At 31.2% G+C, this 19,724-nt stretch overlaps 3 protein-coding genes and 1 pseudogene across 3 annotated transcripts; 1 reads left to right on the top strand and 3 right to left on the bottom strand.

The window, feature by feature from the left end:
* Positions 1–1,568: 1,568 nt before the first annotated feature.
* LOC131181423 (uncharacterized) lies at positions 1,569–3,388 on the bottom strand. Its single transcript, XM_058149485.1, has 3 exons — positions 2,296–3,388; positions 1,916–2,190; positions 1,569–1,841 (listed from the first exon to the last, which is right to left on the bottom strand). The coding sequence occupies exons 1-3, from the start codon at positions 3,386–3,388 to the stop codon at positions 1,569–1,571; spliced, it is 1,641 nt and encodes a 546-aa protein (XP_058005468.1).
* Positions 3,389–7,418: 4,030 nt separating this feature from the next.
* Positions 7,419–9,500, top strand: LOC110671042 (uncharacterized). The gene is made up of 5 exons (XM_058149484.1): positions 7,419–8,549; positions 8,665–8,782; positions 8,887–8,950; positions 9,049–9,160; positions 9,264–9,500. Exons 1-5 carry the CDS (start codon positions 7,419–7,421, stop codon positions 9,498–9,500), a joined length of 1,662 nt encoding a protein of 553 aa, XP_058005467.1.
* An 830-nt stretch (positions 9,501–10,330) lies between these two features.
* On the bottom strand, positions 10,331–11,761 carry LOC110671038 (inactive protein RESTRICTED TEV MOVEMENT 2). The gene is made up of 2 exons (XM_058149483.1): positions 11,647–11,761; positions 10,331–11,181 (listed from the first exon to the last, which is right to left on the bottom strand). The coding sequence occupies exons 1-2, from the start codon at positions 11,759–11,761 to the stop codon at positions 10,331–10,333; spliced, it is 966 nt and encodes a 321-aa protein (XP_058005466.1).
* Positions 11,762–12,642: 881 nt separating this feature from the next.
* On the bottom strand, positions 12,643–17,817 carry LOC110671037 (MICOS complex subunit MIC60, mitochondrial-like; annotated as a pseudogene).
* Between the last annotated feature and the right edge of the window lie 1,907 nt (positions 17,818–19,724).

The following is a 19,724-nucleotide window of genomic DNA, read 5'->3' as shown; positions in this document are numbered from 1 at the left end:
TAACAGCACCAAATGCAGATTCATGTCTCCAAATTTCAGAACTTCTAAAAAGGATCCCTATTAGAATATTACTGGATTTGGTGAAAGACTTTTTCCTATATAGAGTAGAACTCTTATTATTTCATTATTTCAGTGTTATTTCTAAATTGAGTAGAACTCCTAATCAGATTAGGATTGAAGGAATGATAGAAAGCTTACTTGGCTTCGCCCATAGAGAGTGGTTCGCCCATAGAGAGTGGTTCTGCTCATAGAGACTAGATTTTGGCCCATAGAATGGGACTGTCACCTATTGTAAAGAGTGGCTTTCAACCCATGAGTGGAGTTGTCACCACATAGAGAGAAGTTTTGCCAATTACTGAAGATTTGGCTTTGCCCATTGATAAAGGGCTTTTGCTCATTACAGTCTCATGGAAGGAAAGAGATTTGAGCCTAAGATGGAGAAAAAACATAATCAAGAGAAAGGAATTATTGTTCATTATAGTTGAAGATACTTTTTTGTATATATAACAGTTAAAATAGTAAATATATTGGGTTATATTTAGAGAAAATTGATATGACTGACTAATATATTTACTATGAGTAGTTTTATAGTGTTTGTTATCTTGGGTGTAATTGATTGGCAGTATAGTTTTGAGCTTGTAATGATAATTTATTATTGATAATAGTAGAAGATGGCGTGCCTGTGTATGTAGCCCTATATTGAGATAATGAATGACATAAATATTATTGTTTTATGTGTTTACATGTTTTTACAGTACACAACAAATTAGTATCAGAGTTTGAAGATGATCTTGGTGAGTTTGATTAAAAGGGAAGTTTTTACGATATGTAGAAAGTTGCATATGAAATAATAATGATGGTGGAGAGCTAAAATTAAGGTGGAGCTCTTAATGCAAAATCAATATGGTTGATGACGCGAAGATTTTTTGAAAAAATAAGCAAGTTACACCCAAATTGAAGATTGAATATTAAAGATTTGAATGAATAACTGATAATTTGATGACATTTAAGAGTTTGAGGCATGTAATGGTTGATTAATTTTGAGTCAAGGTAAAAATTGTTAGAATTATGACTTAAAATCCTAGTGGTATTTAAAGAAAGATATTTTCTTATATAGAGTAAAACTTTTATTTTAGTATTATTTTTAAATTGAATAAGATTCCTAATCATATTAGGATTGAGAAAATTAACACTGTAAATATAAGAATGATAGAAAGATTATATGGCTTCGCCCATAGAAAGTGGTTTTACTCATTGAGAGCTATGTAGCACGAAAACGGAAACGCGGATAAGGGGAAACGTGGAAACGAACACGGGGAGACGGCATTTTAAAAAATATAGGAAACGGAAACGTGGGGAAAACGTGTAAATATAAAAAAAAATATAGGGGTATATATATATATATATATATATATATATATATATCATGAAAGATGTTCAATAATAGATAAAGTCCAAATCAATATTCAAATTAAATCATAAAGATACATATTTAGAAGTTTCATACTTATAAGAAATAAACATTAATTACAATACATTCAAATATTAAAAAAGAAAAGATAATGAATTTATGACATTTCCTCAACTTCACTGTCTTTCTCCTTCATCATGCATGTAGTTGCATTGTCATCAAATAAAACAGACTCTAACTCTGGTTCATCCAATGAAAGGTTGACAAATTCAAGAACTCCCACATCTTCCATACTCCTAAATTGATCACCACCAACATCCCACAATTTTATCTTCTCATCATAATATTGGGAGGAGTTTATCGACAGAAGACGACGATTATTATAGATAAAAACCAAGTCCTCAACACATTTTAGAGTTAATTTATCCTTCTACATGAATGAATGAAGGAATAAATACTCCAATTTTTTTCACAACAAGAGGAGGAAGTAGGTTGTCCAAGCACTTTAAAAGCCAACATTTGAAGTAAATGTGCATTAGAACCAAAACATGCCCACCATTTCCTAGGATCTGTAACATACATACTTTTAATAGAATCAGGATCAGCAAAAGGTTCACTTTTCAAAGAAAAATTTGCAAATTGATCATTTGCTCTAATTCGCTCATCTTCATTAGAAAAAAATCCTCCTAAAACATTTAATTCTTTCAGTTGATACTTCTCCATCCATATGAGGAGGCATTCTACCTTCTCCCTCTTGAAGCCATTTTTCACTATAAAATCTTCAAAAATAAGAAAATAAATTCAGAAAATAATAAAAAAAATTATAACAAGAAGATGAGTATGTAAGTTAGAAATTTATTTTGGATTTAATGAATGAGCCAAACAATGAAGGGGAGTGTTGCTCTTTGCCCAACGATCAACAAGAATTTGATGAACCACATAATAGAAAGGAGAAAACCCATCTGCTTGCTTTCCTTCATGATCAAAAATAACTTGCTTCACCTTTTCAATCATAGAATCCCACAACTCATAAACCAAATGAAGGCATGGTTTGTCTGTGTCACAAACTCTGATCATATCATAAATGGGCCCAGTAAAAGCAAAGATGTAATCAACCTTTTCCCACCAATCCTCATCTATCACTTTATCATGAACAAATCTAGCTTTGTCTTGGTCATCTTCTCGGTATTGTGCCCATTGATCACTCATAACCATTGCTTCTAAAGCACGCCTAATAAGTTTAAATCTTTTAAGCATCACAACAATAGAAGCAAAACGAGTGTCAGCAACTGAAAGCAATTTCAAAGGGCTAAATCGATTATAAATTGCAAGCCTCGTGGAATGATTCATTATAAAATTCTTGATTTGCAAAGCATCCCCATGGATTTCAGTGCTCCAGTGACACACATCATAAGTTTCTTGATTAGTTTCTAAATTTTTTGCTGCACATATATTCTTCAAAGCAAGATTAAGAGTGTGCACAACACAAGGAGTCCAATAAATATGTGGAAACATTTCCTCAATAATTTCTCCAGCACCTTTACAATTTGAAGCATTATTAGTAATGACTTGTACCACTTTTTGATGACCCACCTCATCAATTACTTTTTTTAGCAAATTAGCAATAAATTGCTTATCTTTCACTTCATCAGAACAATCTACAGATTTGATAAACATGGAGCCAGACTCATAAATAACCATAAAATTAATCAAAGGCCTCCTCTGGGGATCACTCCATCCATCACTCACAATACTAACACCCTTTTCTAACCAAGTGCTTTTAATTGGCTCAAGCAACCTCTCTATATTTGCTTTTTCTTGCTGAAGTAATGTGGTTCTCAATTTGTTATAACCAGAAGGCACATAACCACCCAAAGCATGATTAGCAGTAAAAGAATAAGAACTCACATAATAAGGATTTCTAGCAAAATTAAAAGGTAGACCCCCCAGTGTAGAATATTCTAGCAATCTCTGCATCTAATTGAGCTCTAGTTTGCAAGTCACAAGCTCTACAAAGAGGAGAATCATTAACTCTTCTTTTCTTCAAAGCTGTTGAAATACTTGGTTCAGTTATATTCAATGAAGGAACAGAAGTTATACTAATAGGCAAAGAAACTCGCCTAGATTGTGAATTGGTAATTCTGTTTGTTGCCTCATCCTCCTGTTTCCTCATTTCAGAAATACTATCATTCATCACTTTTTTACACACACCAATCCCATTTCCAATGATTTTCAATAAATGAGCCATCACTCTAGTATAAGTCCATTGCTTTTTTTGTCCACAAAAATTACATATCCATTTACAATTACCCCCTCCTTCTCCAGTTTTCTCAAGTTTAGTTACATATCTCCACAAAGGATTAAATTCTTCCTCCCTAGTTTTTGAAGAAGTGGCACTAGTGTTATTTGCTTGGGTAGAATTAGAGTTCGAAGAATCCATTCAAATATTGTCCTATCAAAATAACAAAAAAAAAAAAGCAATTTTATACGATTTACAAATTATTTAAACAAATTATATACTAAGAATTAAAGCACAATGCAAATTATATATGAAAAGATTAAAGAATTAAATAATAGAATTGAATAAATTGACTATAAAAATTATTATGAAAAATTTTAATATATAATATAACGATACATTAAAACAAATTATATTAAACACATTATATATAAACTATTACAAAAATATAAAATATATTAATATAAAATACAAATTTTGAATGTTGAAATTTTTTTTATTTATCATTAATTAGAATTTAAACTTGAAATTTTATAATTTTAAAAATAACTTTAAAAATATATTTACATTTGTCCTTAATTTCCTTCAAAATGTTGATTGTAAAAATGTGGCAAATCTTGAAAATTTTTAGTGAATTTGGGAGAAATTTGTTTTTTTATCTTTCTTTTTTTTAAAAAAAATATTTATGATAACTCCTCAAATTTGATTTGAGAAAAATCTAATTATGGAATATACATTTAGAGAAAAAAATTGATATTAAATGTGATAAATTTATGATTAATTAATGGAATAAAATTGTAATTAATTAATGAAAGTTGCTTAATAAAATTGTTTCACAAATAAATTAAAAAAGGAAAATAATAAATTAATGATAAGGAAAATAAAAAATTAAATAATAATAAATTAATGAAATCCCTATATAAACCTAATACTGCACAATCGGGAACCAGAAAAGAAGAAAGGCCATCGTTACCTGTGATGTACTTGTCGTTCCTCCCTTCTGCTTCTTCTTCTTCTTCTTCTTCTTCTGTTGATAAGGATGGAGAGGGCATACCAGAGAGTGAATATGGCTGACCAGAGAGAAAAGAAGAGAAATGATGTTGCAATCCTTACCTACGATGCTGCCATTGAAGGTCTGATACTCCCTTTCTTCTTCTTTTTCTTCTTCTTCCTTTTCTTTTGATCTTGATGGTGAATGTTGTGAAGTGATCGATTTTAACATACCCATTTTCCTTTTTTTTTTTTAATTTTCTTTAAAGAAATGCGTTTCGGTTGCCGGAAACGCGATTCTGATTTCCAATATTTTTGGAAACGGCCTGAAAATGTTTCCCAGTCATGTCAGGTCATTTCCTCATCGAAAACGTTTCTGACACTAGGAAACGTGACCCAGTGTCGTTTCCGTGCTTCATTGATGGAGAGTAGCTGTATTAACGCATGCAACCATGAAATTTATACCAGTACTTATAAATTTATTGAAGTTAGAGGAGGATGCAAACAGATATTTTGCTGCTCAAGCAAATATAAGTTTAGTCTGTAATGGTAGTAGGAGGACTCTTCTGTCTGTTGCCAATTCAGGGGCAGCATATGGCCTTATTTGTATATTTGGCTGTGCTGATGTTGATATATTTGATCTTCTGGAATTATCAGAGGAGTTTGCTTTGGTGTGTTATCTAAACCAAGTTGCTCTTGAGAGGTTATTCAGGGTTGATGACATAAGGGTTGGAGCTACTGCTCGAAAAGCCATACCTGCCCTTGTCGATCTACTCAAACCAATTCCAGACGGCCCTGAGGCACCTTTTCTAGCACTAGGGCTTCTGACTTAGCTTGCAAAGGACTGTCCGCCAAATAAGATTGTAATCATAGAATCAGGGGCTTTAGAAGCCTTGACAAAGTATCTTTCACTTGGTCCCTAAGATACAACATATTGTGCACTGCGAAAGCATATAAAAAAGCAAAGTAAACACACAAAATAATAATATTTACGTGATTCACTCTTTTAATATAGGGCTATATCTACGGACATGCCATTTTCCACTATCAACAATAATAATTTATCATTACAAGCTCAAAACGATACTACTCATCAACCCTTGCACCCAAGATAACCCACACTACAAAACTGCTTAGAGTAAATACATTAGTGAGTTCTTTCAGTCTACTCTAGATATAAAATAATATATTTACTATTTCAAATATTACACCACAGAGAATGTCTTCAACTATAATAGACAATAATTTATTCATCTTGAATTATGTCCTTTCTACATCTTAGTTCAAAACCTCTCTCACTCCATGAGACTACAATGAACAAAGTCAAATCCTTAGCATTTGGTAAAGCCCATATCTACAATGGGTGACAGCCTCAAACTACTCTCCATCAATGAAGCATGGAAACGGTACTAGGTCAAGTTTCCCAGTGTCGGAAACTTATCCGATGAGGAAACGGCCTGACACGGCTGGGAAACATTTCCGGGCCATTTTCGAAAATATTGGAACTAGGAAACGCGTTTCCAATAACGGAAATGTGTTTCTTTAAAGAAAATTAAAAAAAAAAAAAAAGAAAAATGGGTAGGTTAAAATCGATCACTTCACAACATTCACCATCAAGATCAACAGAAAAGGAAGAAGAATAAAAAGAAGAAGAAAGGGAGTATCAGACCTTCAACGACAAAATCGCAGGTAAGGATCACAACATCCTTTCTCTTCTTTTCTCTCTGGTCTCCAATATTTACTCTCTGATATGCCCTCTCCATCCTTATCAACAGAAGAAGAAGAAGAAGAAGAAGAAGAAGCAACAGAAGGGAGGAACAACAAGTACATCACAAGTAACGATGGCCTTTCTTCTTTTCTGGTTTTCGATTGTGCAGTATTAGGTTTATATAGGAATTTGATTAATTTATTATTATTTATTTTTTTTATTTTCCTTATCATTAATTTATTATTTTCCTTTTTTAATTTCTTTGTGAAACAATTTTATTAAGCAACTTCTATTAATTAATCATAAATTTATCACATTTAATATCAATTTTTTTTCTCTAAATGTATATTCCATAATTAGATTTTTCTTAAACCAAATTTGAGGAGTTATCATAAATATTTTTTTTTTTAAAAAAAGAAAGATAAAAAAACAAATTTCTCCCAAATTCACTAAAAATTTTCAAGATTTGCCATATTTTTACAATCAACATTTTGAAGGAAATTAAGGACAAATGTAAATATATTTTTAAAGTTATTTTTAAAATTATAAAATTTCAAGTTTAAATTCTAATTAATGATAAATAAAAAAAATTCCAACATTCAAAATTTGTATTTTATATTAATATATTTTATATTTTTGTAATAATTTATATATAATTTGTTTAATATAATTTATTTTAATGTATCGTTATATTATATATTAAAATTTTTCATAATAATTTTTATAGTCAATTTATTCAATTCTATTATTTAATTCTTTAATCTTTTAATATATAATTTGCATTGTGCTTTAATCCTTAATATATAATTTGTTTAAATAATTTATAAATCGTATAAAATTGCATTTTCTTTTTGTTATTTTGATAGGACAATATTTGAATAGATTCTTCGAACTCTAATTCTACCCAAACAAATAGTACTAGTGCCACTTCTTCAAAAATTAGGGAGGAAAAATTTAATCCTTTGTGGAGATATGTAACTAAACTTGAGAAAACTGGAGAAGGAGGGGGTAATTGTAAATGGATATGTAATTTTTATGGACAAAAAAAGCAATGGACTTATACTAGAGTGATGGCTCATTTATTGAAAATCATTGGAAAAGGGATTGGTGTGTGTAAAAAAGTGATGAATGATAGTATTTCTGAAATGAGGAAACAGGAGGATGAGGCAACAAACAGAATTACCAATTCACAATCTAGGCGAGTTTCTTTGCCTATTAGTATAACTTCTTTTCCTTCATTGAATATAACTGAACCAAGTATTTTAACAGCTTTGAAGAAAAGAAGAGTTAATGATTCTCCTCTTTGTAGAGCTTTTGACTTGCAAACTAGAGCTCAATTAGATGTAGAGATTGCTAGAATATTCTACACTGGGGGTTTACCTTTTGATTTTGCTAGAAATCCTTATTATGTGAGTTCTTATTCTTTTGCTACTAATCATGCTTTGGGTGATTATGTGCCGCCTGGTTATAACAAATTGAGAACCACATTACTTCAGCAAGAAAAAGCAAATATAGAGAGGTTGCTTGAACCAATTAAAAGCACTTGGTTAGAAAAGGGTATTAGTATTGTGAGTAATGGATGGAGTGATCCCCAGAGGAGGCCTTTGATTAATTTTATGGTTGTTTCTGAGTCTGGCCCCATGTTTATCAAATCTATAGATTGTTCTGGTGAAGTGAAAGATAAGCAATTTATTGCTAATTTGCTAAAAGAAGTAATTGATGAGGTGGGTCATCAAAAAGTGGTACAAGTCATTACTGATAATGCTTCAAATTATAAAGGTGCTGGAGAAATCATTGAGGGAATGTTTCCATGTATTTATTGGACTCCTTATGTTGTGCACACTCTTAATCTTGCTTTGAAGAATATATGTGCAGCAAAACATTTGGAAACTAATCAAGAAACTTATGATGTGTGTCACTGGATCACTGAAATCCATGGGGATGCTTTGCAAATCAAGAATTTTATAATGAATCATTCCACAAGGCTTGCAATTTATAATCGATTTAGCCCTTTGAAATTGCTTTCAGTTGCTGACACTCGCTTTGCTTCTATTGTTGTGATACTTAAAAGATTTAAACTTATTAGGCGTGCTTTAGAAGCAATGGTTATGAGTGATCAATGGGCACAATACCGAGAAGATGACCAAGGCAAAGCTAGATTTGTTCGTGATAAAGTGGTAGATGAGGATTGGTGGGAAAAGGTTGATTACATCCTTGCTTTTACTGGGCCCATTTATGACATGATCAGAGTTTGTGACACAGACAAACCATGCCTTCATTTGGTTTATGAGTTGTGGGGATTTTATTATTGAAAAGGTGAAGCAAGTTATTTTTGATCATGAAGGAAAGCAAGCAGATGGGTTTTCTCCTTTCTATTATGCGGTTCATCAAATTCTTGTTGATCGTTGGGCAAAGAGCAACATTCCCCTTTATTGTTTGGCTCATTCATTAAATCCAAGATAAATTTCTAACTTACATACTCATCTTCTTGTTATAATTTTTTTATTATTTTCTGAATTTATTTTCTTATTTTTGAAGATTTTATAGTGAAAAATGGCTTCAAGAGGGAGAAGGTAGAGTGTCTCCTCATATGGATGGAGAAGTATCAACTGAAAGAATTAAATGCTTTAGGAGGATTTTTTCTAATAAAGATGAGCGAATTAGAGCAAATGATGAATTTGCAAATTTTTCTTTGAAAAGTGGACCTTTTGCTGATTCTGATTCTATTGGAAGTATGTATGTTACAGATCCTAGGAAATGGTGGGCATGTTTTGGTTCTAATGCACATTTACTTCAAATGTTGGATTTTAAAGTGCTTGGACAACCTACTTCCTCCTCTTGTTGTGAAAGAAATTGGAGTATTTATTCCTTCATTCATTCATGTAGAAGGAATAAATTAACTCTAAAACGTGCAGAGGACTTGGTTTTTATCCATAATAATCGTCGTCTTCTGTCGAGAAACTCCTCCCAATATTATGATGAAATTGTGGGATGTTGGTGGTGATCAATTTGGGAGTATGGAAGATGTGGGAGTTCTTGAATTTGTCAACCTTTCATTGGATGAACTAGAGTTAAAGTATGTTTTATTTGATGACAATGCAACTACAGGCATGAAGAAGGAGAAAGACAGTGAAGTTGAGGAAATGTTATAAATTTCATTATCTTTTCTTTTTTAACATTTGAATGTGTTGTAATTAATGTTTATTTCTTATAAGTATGAAACTTCTAAATATGTATCTTTATAGTTTAATTTGAATATTGATTTGGACTTTATCTATTATTGAACATCTTTCATGATATATATATATATATATATATATATATATATACTCCTATATTTTTTTATATTTACACATTTCCCTTACGTTTCCGTTTCTTATATTTTTTAAAATTTCATTTCCCTGTGTCATCGTTTCCGTTTCCTTGCTACATAGGTGCTGCCATCTTCACTGAAATCACCTTGCATAGATAACCTAACCAGAGTGTTCAAATCTAAATAAATTAACATTTAAAATAATTAAAATTTTAATTGATTTCGAAATACTAATTGAACATAATCGAAATGAGGAGAAATTAGATTTAATTAAAATTAGAAATATTCAATTAATTGTTAACTATAATTGAACTATTAAAAAATATAATATAATATTATTTTATTAATTAATAAAATAATAATAATAATAAATTGTATTTATAGTAATTTTTTATTTATAAAAATAATGAATAAGATTTTTTTTAATGAAAAATAATTATAATTAAATATTAATTAATAAAATTTTAATTTTTTTATTAATTTAATTATTAAATTAAAAATAACTGAATTGATTTAAAAATTATTAAATGATAATAGAATGAAATCGAATATATTCTTATAAATGTTTCATTTGCAGTTAGAATTTAGGTTTTATAACAGAAGCATAAGATTATTGATTGATTTTCTTTGTACAATATTAAATATCATATCAGCAATATGCTAGAAAAACTAGTCCATGGACTTCCCAGATGATCGATAACTATAAGAGATGTAAGCCCCAAGTGCTACAATTACTAGAACTGCCACACCTATATTCACCAGCAATTGCCTCTCTTCGCTCAGCTCCATCACATTCTTCTTTGCAGCAGCTGCCACATTCTTCACTTTGTCAGTAAAGAAATCTTCCTTTGGCTTCTCTTCACCTCCACCAAATTTACCACTTCTAGTTCTTTCATCAGGCCTTGTCACCATCACTTCTTTTCTTTTCTTGGTACGTTCTTCACTTTGATCAGCTAACAAGGATTCTTTTATTCTCTTGCTAGTTTCCTCTTGGTTGGATTCGCTTGCCTTGTCATATAGTTCCCCCTTTTCTTTCTTTTCAATGGTCTTTTCTTCACCAACTTTAGCACCCTTTTTATCTTTTGTCTTCATGGTATCATCAGTTATTGAAGCAACATTTGAGGTGGCTTCAACCTGAGTTTGAGACTTTGGATCTTTCAAGGCTTCTCCGGGGCTAGGGGCTCCTTCTACTTGCTTTCCATCTGATTGTTTTTGGGTCGCAACATATGTTTTGGCTTGCTGAGGAATTTGAGGAGCCACTGTCTTCTCCTTTCCTTCTTCAACTGCAACACTCGTCGAAGTAAGATTATCAGGGATTGAAGGTTGGAGTTTTGGCATTGTAATGGTAAGAACTCCATTTTGAAATTTGGCCTGAATTTTCTGCACATCACAGTTTTGAGGAACCGAAAATGCTTGGTTGAACCTGCTCCATTTGTTACCAACGATCAGTCGCTCTCCAATAACTCTAATCAAACGGGATGAATGCACATAACTGATATTGATTTGCTCCTTTTGAAAACCTGCAGAGGATACGTAGAAAGTTATTGTTTTGTATATTTTTTATTCAATATATGAAAAAAAATATGAAAATTTTAATTTTTATCTAAAAGAAAATTAATATTTTTCATTGTACACAAAATTTAAAAAGTAATTTCTAATTAATTTTTATAATATAACTAAACAACAATAAGTAAATTATATTCTCAGCAATGTAACTTCTCTATAGAAAAAAAAAAGGAAAATTATTGGCTAGATCTATTTCATGGACTCAAAACACATTATATGTAGTGAGATTCACAAATGAAATAAGTGAGACTATATTTATGTTTTGAGTTAATCATAAATCGAGTCTAGGTAGTGACCTTATTAAATCATGAATGAGAATGCATATGCACTAGGTGTAATTATAATCACTATAGCTCTTTATATAATTGTATTTTAAAAAAAAGATGGTAATTAATTAATATGTTAAAACTAGAACTCACCAGGAAGATGTACAACTAATATGTTAGCTCCTCCTTCTTCCTTCAATTCAGACTTGGGCTGAAAATCTTCATATTGGATAGCAGTTGATCCTCCTGTGCGTGTCCTTGTTGCCATTTCTATTGCTGTTTTACTTTGTTTTTCCACCACTTTCGATTAGGGCCAACTGGTGTAAAACGTTTGAATGAAACTATATTGGTTAAGCATGTGTCTTTATATATGTACATATATGCAGAGGATTTTGTTTCATATAGTTTTCTTGATAATGAAACAATTCTTAGTTCATTTAACTAATTTTTGTAACATTCCTATTAAATTGAAGTTCTTTGTTTGCCCTGTACTCATTTGCTTATCCACCTCTCTTGGATTTTCATTATCGCTCATTTTTTTATTATTTTAATTTTTGTATATGAACATTGGATTATTGGATTTATGCCTGGAATTCCTTTCAATTTCATTTTATAAGATTCAGAATCAGCTGGACTTCTTGAGCTTTAAGGCATTTCTGTTCAGAAAAGAAACTCTACATATGCTATCACCTTTGACCATTCTATCAGAAAAGAATACCTTGCCTGTGAATTTTCTGTACATATTATAATTTCCTCAGCTAATTAATTAAAAAATCTAGCCAATTCAAGACATGTTAATTTGTTATAATTTAAATTTAATTAATTCTTGATTTAATTTAGTTCACTAATTCATAGTTAACTTTGTATATTAAAATTTAGTTAAATGTTTAACTCCCTTGATTGGTGCTTAGACTTAGACCAACACAAAACCCTATAATAGCTTAATAAGCTTAATTTGTCATAGTACATTCATAAAATTTAAACCTATGATGTCACAATGCAGTGAGCTGGCTGATATATCTTAACAATTGTCCCTATTGCATCATTTGCAGCACTGCCTCAGGGTGGCAATTCGAGTTGATGGGTCGTGCTCGTGTTGTATTAACACGCGATACGAATACGATTAAAATCAACACAATCACGACACGATTAACTAATCGTGTCAAAAATTTAAACACGAACACGACCCTTCTATTATACAGATTACACGATACAACATGGTTAATATTAAATTATATTAGGTATATTCAACATCACACGATCCATTTAACACGAAATAAACCATTTAACACGGTTTGACATGACCTAACCCATTTAATACGCTAAGTGGGTTCATGACTCATAGTAGGTCAAATAAGTTAGTGGATCACGGATCAATACGTGACACGAATATTAAATCGTGTCATAAACGTGTCAAGTCAAGTTAACGGGTTAACCAGTGACACGACACGATTATAACCATCTCATAAATGGGTCAGCACGAATTCGACACGAACACAAATAAATCTAACTCAAACCCTATATTTTCGTGTCGTGTTAGTATCGTGTTTGCGAGTCGCGTCTAAAATTGTCACTTCTACTTCCCGTAATATATCACTCAAGGGAACCACAGAAAGCATACTGCATACTTCTTAGAGCATCCAGAACATACACTTTTGATTCAGGTAGATCACTGGTTAACAATGCAGTGAGCTGGCTGATGGTTGCTGTATCAGATTTATGGATCAAATGATTTAAACTCTTTGCTGCGATTTCCTTCCCATTGGTTAACAGTATAACAGCATATATAACAGTTTTATGTCTGCTTCATTTTCCTGCAATTATAACAGTATAGCAACTTAAGTTAGTCAGTTGTCAAGCATTGGAATAGGGGCCTATGATACTTTTGACAGAACCAAAAAAACAAGGTATACCTTCTGTTCAAGTTCCATCTTGAGTTTTTCTTCCGTCATTTCCCGAAGTGCTCTGATGGCAGCTGCTGCTTTTGCTCTCTCACTTTTTATTTCCTGAAATGATAGAAGTCCTAATGAGTTTACAGTACTGAATTGGTGGGAAGGAGTTGCAGAGTTTGCATATGCATGAAGGTTAGGCTCATTCAACAGTTTGCATCACTCACAATAAGAAAATTATGAGTAAGCAGCTAGAAATCTGTACAACCTTATCAAGTATTGCTGCCTCTTCTGCATGCATAAGTTCCCTAGCTCTTAAATCTCTCAATTCCTTTTCGTACTTCTCCTGAATGGAAATGAAAAGATTAACTCAACTCAACTAAGCCTTTATCCTAAAAATTTATTGGGGTCGGCTATATGGATTCTCTTTCTCTACTCTAAACAATTTTGGATTAAATCTTCGAAAATGTGTAATGTTTTTAGGTCATGTTGTACTACTCTCCTCCAAGTTAGTTTAGGTCTACCCCTTCTTTTATTTCTATCTTCTAACCAAATGTGCTCTACTTGTCTAACTGGATCCTCCGTATGTCTATACTTCACATGACCAAACTACCTCAATCTTCCTTCTCTCAACTTATCCTCAATTGACACCACTCCTATCTTTTCTCTAATACTCTCATTACAGATTTTATCTAGTCTAGTATGACCACCCATCCATCTTAACATTCTCATCTCTGCAACTCTTATCTTAGACACATATGACCCCTTCATTGCCCAATACTCACTATCATATAACATGGCTGGTAGTATGGCTGTAGGGTAAAATTTTCCTTTTAACTTATTGGGAATCTTGTGATCACACAAAACTCCCGTGGCACGTCTCCACTTCAATTATCCGGCTTTAATCCTATGACTAACATCCTTCTCACATCCTCCATCTACTTGAAGGATTGAGCCGAGATATTTAAAGTGATTACTTTGGGGCAATACCACTCCATCTAAACTAACTCCTTCCCTATCACCAATTCGGCCTTCACTGAACTTGCAATGCATGTATTCTGTCTTCGTTCTACTTAACTTAAAACCCTTTAACTCCAAAGTACTTCTCCAAAGCTCTAACTTTTTATTGACTCCTTCTCGCGTCTCATCTATCAGAACTATATCATCCGCAAACATCATGCACCAAGGGATACTCTCTTATATATGTTTCGCCAATTCATCTATAACTAATGTAAAAAGGTAAAAACTTATAGTTGAACCTTGGTGTAATTCAATTGAAATAGGAAAATCTCTTGTCCCCTCCCACTGTGCGCATAATAGTAGTTGCTCCTTCATACATATCTTTCAACACTTGTATGTACCTAATAGATATCCTCTTTTGTTCTAACACTCTCCATAAGATATCTCTTGGAACACTATCATAAGCCTTCCCCAAATTGATAAAAACCATGTATAGATCTTTTTTCACATCTCTATATTTCTCCATCAAGCTTCTAATGAGAAATATCGCTTCCATTGTTGAACAACCGGGCATGAAGCCAAATTGATTGAGAGAGATAGAAGTGTCATAAAAAGATTAGTAGAACTAAAAATATCTAATGGTCTCAAACATCCTAAACTTTGCTCCCATTTTCAATTCTGTCCAATTCTTTTAATTTTGTCAATTTAATAATAAACTTCCAGATTAGTATTAATTTTATCCAACAGCTTAAGGGGATGTGCCATAATTGATATGCTGCTTGATGTGGCATTAAAATAAAAAATCTTGCTGATTTCACATTATACATATAATTTTTCTTGAAATAAAATATTATTTTTAATCCATATGACATATCAGAACACACATACAATGTTAATGCAGCACCAGTTGCCAAGTACTTCCCACCAATGGCACACACGCTTTGCCATTGGATTTGGATAAGATTGATACTAATTCAAAAGTTTACGGACCAACTAGATAAAATTAAAATAATTGGATTCAACTGAAAATCCAGGTGAAGTTCAAAATATAGGGTCATTAAGCCAACTAAAAGCATAACAAAAAACTTGGCTATACCAAGGAATGCATTAATGGAAAGAAAATTGTAGATTATGCGTTAACAACATGAGCAGTTCATTTCTCAAAGCTATAAAATAATCAAACCTTCAATGCTTTTTTCTCCTTAGCAAAGGCATGGGGATCTAACTCAGCTTGCCTCTTTTCAGCCGCATGAGTTGCTTCAAAAAAACTCATAACCTTCTTTCTATCTTTTGTTATATAGCTATCATTCAATTCCTCTATGGCACTAACAAGAGCCTATTATTTTAAGGAACCAAAATTTAGTGTTTGCTTTCATTTGTGTTTCCATTTGTGTAATTGAAAGTTCTTTACAGTATAATAATAAGAACATGCACAAAAAAGTAGAGGATGCTTAAAATGACCTCTTCCCCTGGCCCCTCTGTTGCAATGCTTTCTTCAGCCCTATCCTTGAGATGGTATGCATCAAGTAAACTTGCTGCTTCTGTACCTTTACCCAATGCAGCCTGCAATAGAGGAAAACCAAAACAATTTTTTATACTCATTTTGTACAGAAGTACAAAAACCTGGAATCATCACCATCATCAGAATTTTCATGGTAGATGCATCATGCATACCCCAATCCTTATTAGGGATGCAAATACAAATCAGGATTTGATTTATCTAGTTTCTATTGAAAAAGCCTCATGAAACATTTCTCCACTTAAGTTAGAAGGAAATACAGTGTTTTCTGACAATGTAAACCAATAGAAAATACAACAACAAATATATATATTCTTTATTTCTTACTCTTCTTTTATTTATTTATTTATTTTTCCAGGAGAATGAACATGAGACATAGCTCAACTTTTCCTAGTAGATACAACGGTATATACTACAAATCTACTGCCTGTGCCATCTTCTGTATAGGGCAATGTAAAGTGCCATTCCTCTTTTTTTTTTGTATTTTTAAAGCAAACTAATAGTTCTTACGATGCAACAATGTTCCTAGATGTTACATTTTAAAGAAATATGAAGCCAAAAAGAGTATTAGAAATTACTATCAAAGTACTTCTGATCTGCCCTCTGCAGCAAGATGCTGTGGCACTGTTTTTGTTTCACCCTCTTCAGGAACCAACTTGACCCAAGTTTTTTCTTGTGGAACTTGAACTCCCTCACTCGTTTCTCTAGTAGTTTTTTATTCGAAGTTTTCTTGACCTTGTCAAGACTATGTTCAGCATTTATACTTTGAGAAAATTCTGGCACTGGTTTCTCCTTAACAGCAATTGATTCATCTTCTGTTACTACCACATCAGATTTTTCTTGAATGTAAGACTGGTTTATACCTGGTGTTTCCTTCGAGGCTTCTTGATGATGAATTTCTGCTAGTGATTCAATCCTCCCCTCAGCTTGAACCTGAGAAAGATCTCTATGAGTTTCATCCACTTGTGCTTAGTTTCAACATGAGGAAGATCTATGTGAGTTTCAGCCTCTGCTGAGCGTCAGCTTGAGGAAGATCTATCTGATTTTCAACCTTTTCTCCCATCTGCTCCAAACCGTGACTTAAACTTGCCAGGTTCTTCACTGATGGTGACAGTCGCTTGCTCTCCGAAATGTTGGGCTTCCTTTTACCTCTTTATCATCAATGCCAACCTTTGCGGAGCTTTGCTGCTCTTTAGCAATAAATTGCTCTAAATAACCTGATTGGTATGCTAACAGAGCAGCACCAGCAACAATGGTGGTTCCCAGAAGAGCTTTTGATAAACTACTCTTTGATTCAGGTAGTTTACCACTGGAACCAGCTTTTGGGGGTGCATTTTTCTGGAATGAGGTTGAAAATTCCTTCCTTGAAGAAAGAGATGACGGTACAGGCTGCAGTTGTATCACACGCCCACTCAATAACAGTGAATGAGAGTTAATCATTAACCAAATAACGAAGCTAATAAAAAACAGAAGCATATATGCACATAGTGCAAATCAAGTTCCTTCCACATTCATTTTGATTTCCCGCACTAAACAACATAGCTTTTTTTTTGCCATTTTCATATTCTCAAGTTCGATAAATTAAATTTTACTAAATGCCAGTACAGAGTTACAGCACAAATTATAGTCAAATATTTATATCCTCCACTAAATAATTACATCTCACGCGCAATTAAACAAACAATTCCAAGTATAAAGTACGTAATCTTGCCAAATGAAAGAATGTAAGAACAATGGATCGGTCAAATTACATGCCTGAGATGTAACCCGCCGCGGGATCCTCCTCACCGTTTGACGAGACGATAATTCCAAAAGATCGACCTGAAAAAAGAACCCCATGAAGAATTATCATCCGCTGAAGCTCGACAATGATATTAACGTTCAATTAAGAAGAAGGGGCCGCCCTAGAACGCAAGTTTTATAGGGCAAAGACAAAATCTGATATGTTAATTAAAGAATGAAATGTTACACTAGTAGCTGTAAAATGCAAAGTCCACACCTTCGAAACAAGCATTTGATTGAATGACTGAGAGAGAGAGGAAATGTTGAATCGATAAGAAAGAATAAAGGTGGTTTTGGTGTTAGGCCACAGGCATTAAAATAAGGTATAGGCGGTTGATTTGGTTGGGACCAGTGTTCGTACTAGTGAGAGGTTTAGCAGTGAGACGATCGCGTTCCGGCAGCTGCCGCGACAAAAGGAGCTGGCTAGATGGTGGAGGAGGATTCTTCCGAATGCTACCTCCAATCATAATAGATCCAACACGATATATAGGTGCAGAAAATTAAACTTTGGTGGCTGTATGCCGAATTTCTTATGTAATTTTAAAATATTTAATTAATTAATATTTTTCATAAAAAAATTTTTATTTTAAAACATAGTCTTTTAATTCTTTTATTTAATTAAAATTTTAAGTAAATCATTCCAAATTAAATTTATCTAATTTCCTTTTTTTTATTAGTAATTTAAAAAAAATCAATTAATTAATGAGTAAAATAACTTTTTAATAGATATGATAAAAATGATTTCAAACGGTTTTAAAAAAATTTAAAAAGTATTAATTGCAACATTAAATAATTATTTAAATTATAAAAATTAAAATAATAATAACAATAATAAAGATACTTAAAATAAAATAAATATTTACTAAAAAATATTTCATATATAAATTAATTAATTAATTTATAAATAATAAACGTCGTATGATAACATAAATAATAAATAATACATGACAATTTAAAATGAAATTTTATCTACTTTATATATAGATTTCTTTTAAGAAAGTTAAAGAATAAAAATTTAAATTTTAATCTATTATAACATGTGTCCGCTAAATAATATACAAAACCAAGCTAAGTAATTTTATATTATTTTATTTTGACATAACGAGACGATTACAATTAATAGCTATGTAACGGGAGGTACTGTTTTCATTATAAATAATTTTAGAAGAAATAAATAGAAATTTAAATAAATATAATTAATTTTTTATGTTTTAATTGTTTTATATAAATTATTACAGTTTTAATGATTTCGATTTTTTTAGTAATTTAGTCTGTACACCATTAATCAGAAGAGCAGCAATGTAATTTTCATCATGCAAAGAACTCTTGTTAAAGTAAATATCATGCAAGGAACTCTAACTTCATGGGATTTAATAACTTATATTAGGGTGTATAAAAAAATCAACAAATCCATCAATTCAATTGAATACAAATTGAAATCAGTGATTTTATATATTTAAATATTAATTATAATTTAAAAATAATTATAAATTAAAATTTTAATCTAAGTTTCGGGTTGGTATAATAAAAATTGAACTCAAACAAAAAATATATATATATAAAACGTAAATAACTTTATTTATTTTTACTGAACTATATATTTTATATTAATATTTTATTTTTTAATTAATATATATTATAAAAGAGGTTTAATAAGAGTTTAATTATGAAAAAAATATTAAAATAAATAAAAGCCGTCCAAACTGAATTTAACTCATAAATTAAATTTATTTATTGTAAAAATTAAATATATGTAATTTTATAATTTTATTTATTAATTATAATTTAAATACTATTAAAATTAACTTTTTTATTTGATTTGATAAAATATAAAAAACTCACTCAAACTGACCTATGTATATATTCAAGGCAAAGCTAATAAATTATTATTGTTTTCTATAAAATATATATTTGTAATTATTTATTTATTATAATTTAAGAGTTTTATAAATATAAAATATAATACAGTGTTTTTATTATAACTTTATTTCTATAAATAAATTTTGCTTTATTAATAATTATTTTTAAATAAAATAACTATAAAAATTATCAACTTATATAATTAATAATTATTGAAATCC

This window comes from Hevea brasiliensis, chromosome 7 (assembly GCF_030052815.1).
Source record: "Hevea brasiliensis isolate MT/VB/25A 57/8 chromosome 7, ASM3005281v1, whole genome shotgun sequence".
Classification (NCBI taxonomy): Eukaryota; Viridiplantae; Streptophyta; class Magnoliopsida; order Malpighiales; family Euphorbiaceae; genus Hevea; species Hevea brasiliensis.
This window is presented reverse-complemented; position numbering and strand designations above follow the sequence as displayed.

Coding starts and splice junctions, on each gene's coding strand:
- LOC131181423 (XM_058149485.1), bottom strand. CDS start 3,388: ATGCAGAGATTGCTAGAATATTCTACACTGGGGGGTCTACCTTTTAAT. Junction 2,191..2,295: donor GAGCAACACTCCCCTTCATT/GTTTGGCTCATT, acceptor TTATTTTTGAAG/ATTTTATAGTGAAAAATGGC. Junction 1,842..1,915: donor TTCAAATGTTGGCTTTTAAA/GTGCTTGGACAA, acceptor TCATTCATGTAG/AAGGATAAATTAACTCTAAA.
- LOC110671042 (XM_058149484.1), top strand. CDS start 7,419: ATGGCTCATTTATTGAAAATCATTGGAAAAGGGATTGGTGTGTGTAAA. Junction 8,550..8,664: donor ATGAGGATTGGTGGGAAAAG/GTTGATTACATC, acceptor ATTATTGAAAAG/GTGAAGCAAGTTATTTTTGA. Junction 9,161..9,263: donor TTCAAATGTTGGATTTTAAA/GTGCTTGGACAA, acceptor TAAAACGTGCAG/AGGACTTGGTTTTTATCCAT.
- LOC110671038 (XM_058149483.1), bottom strand. CDS start 11,761: ATGGCAACAAGGACACGCACAGGAGGATCAACTGCTATCCAATATGAA. Junction 11,182..11,646: donor ATTAGTTGTACATCTTCCTG/GTGAGTTCTAGT, acceptor TATCCTCTGCAG/GTTTTCAAAAGGAGCAAATC.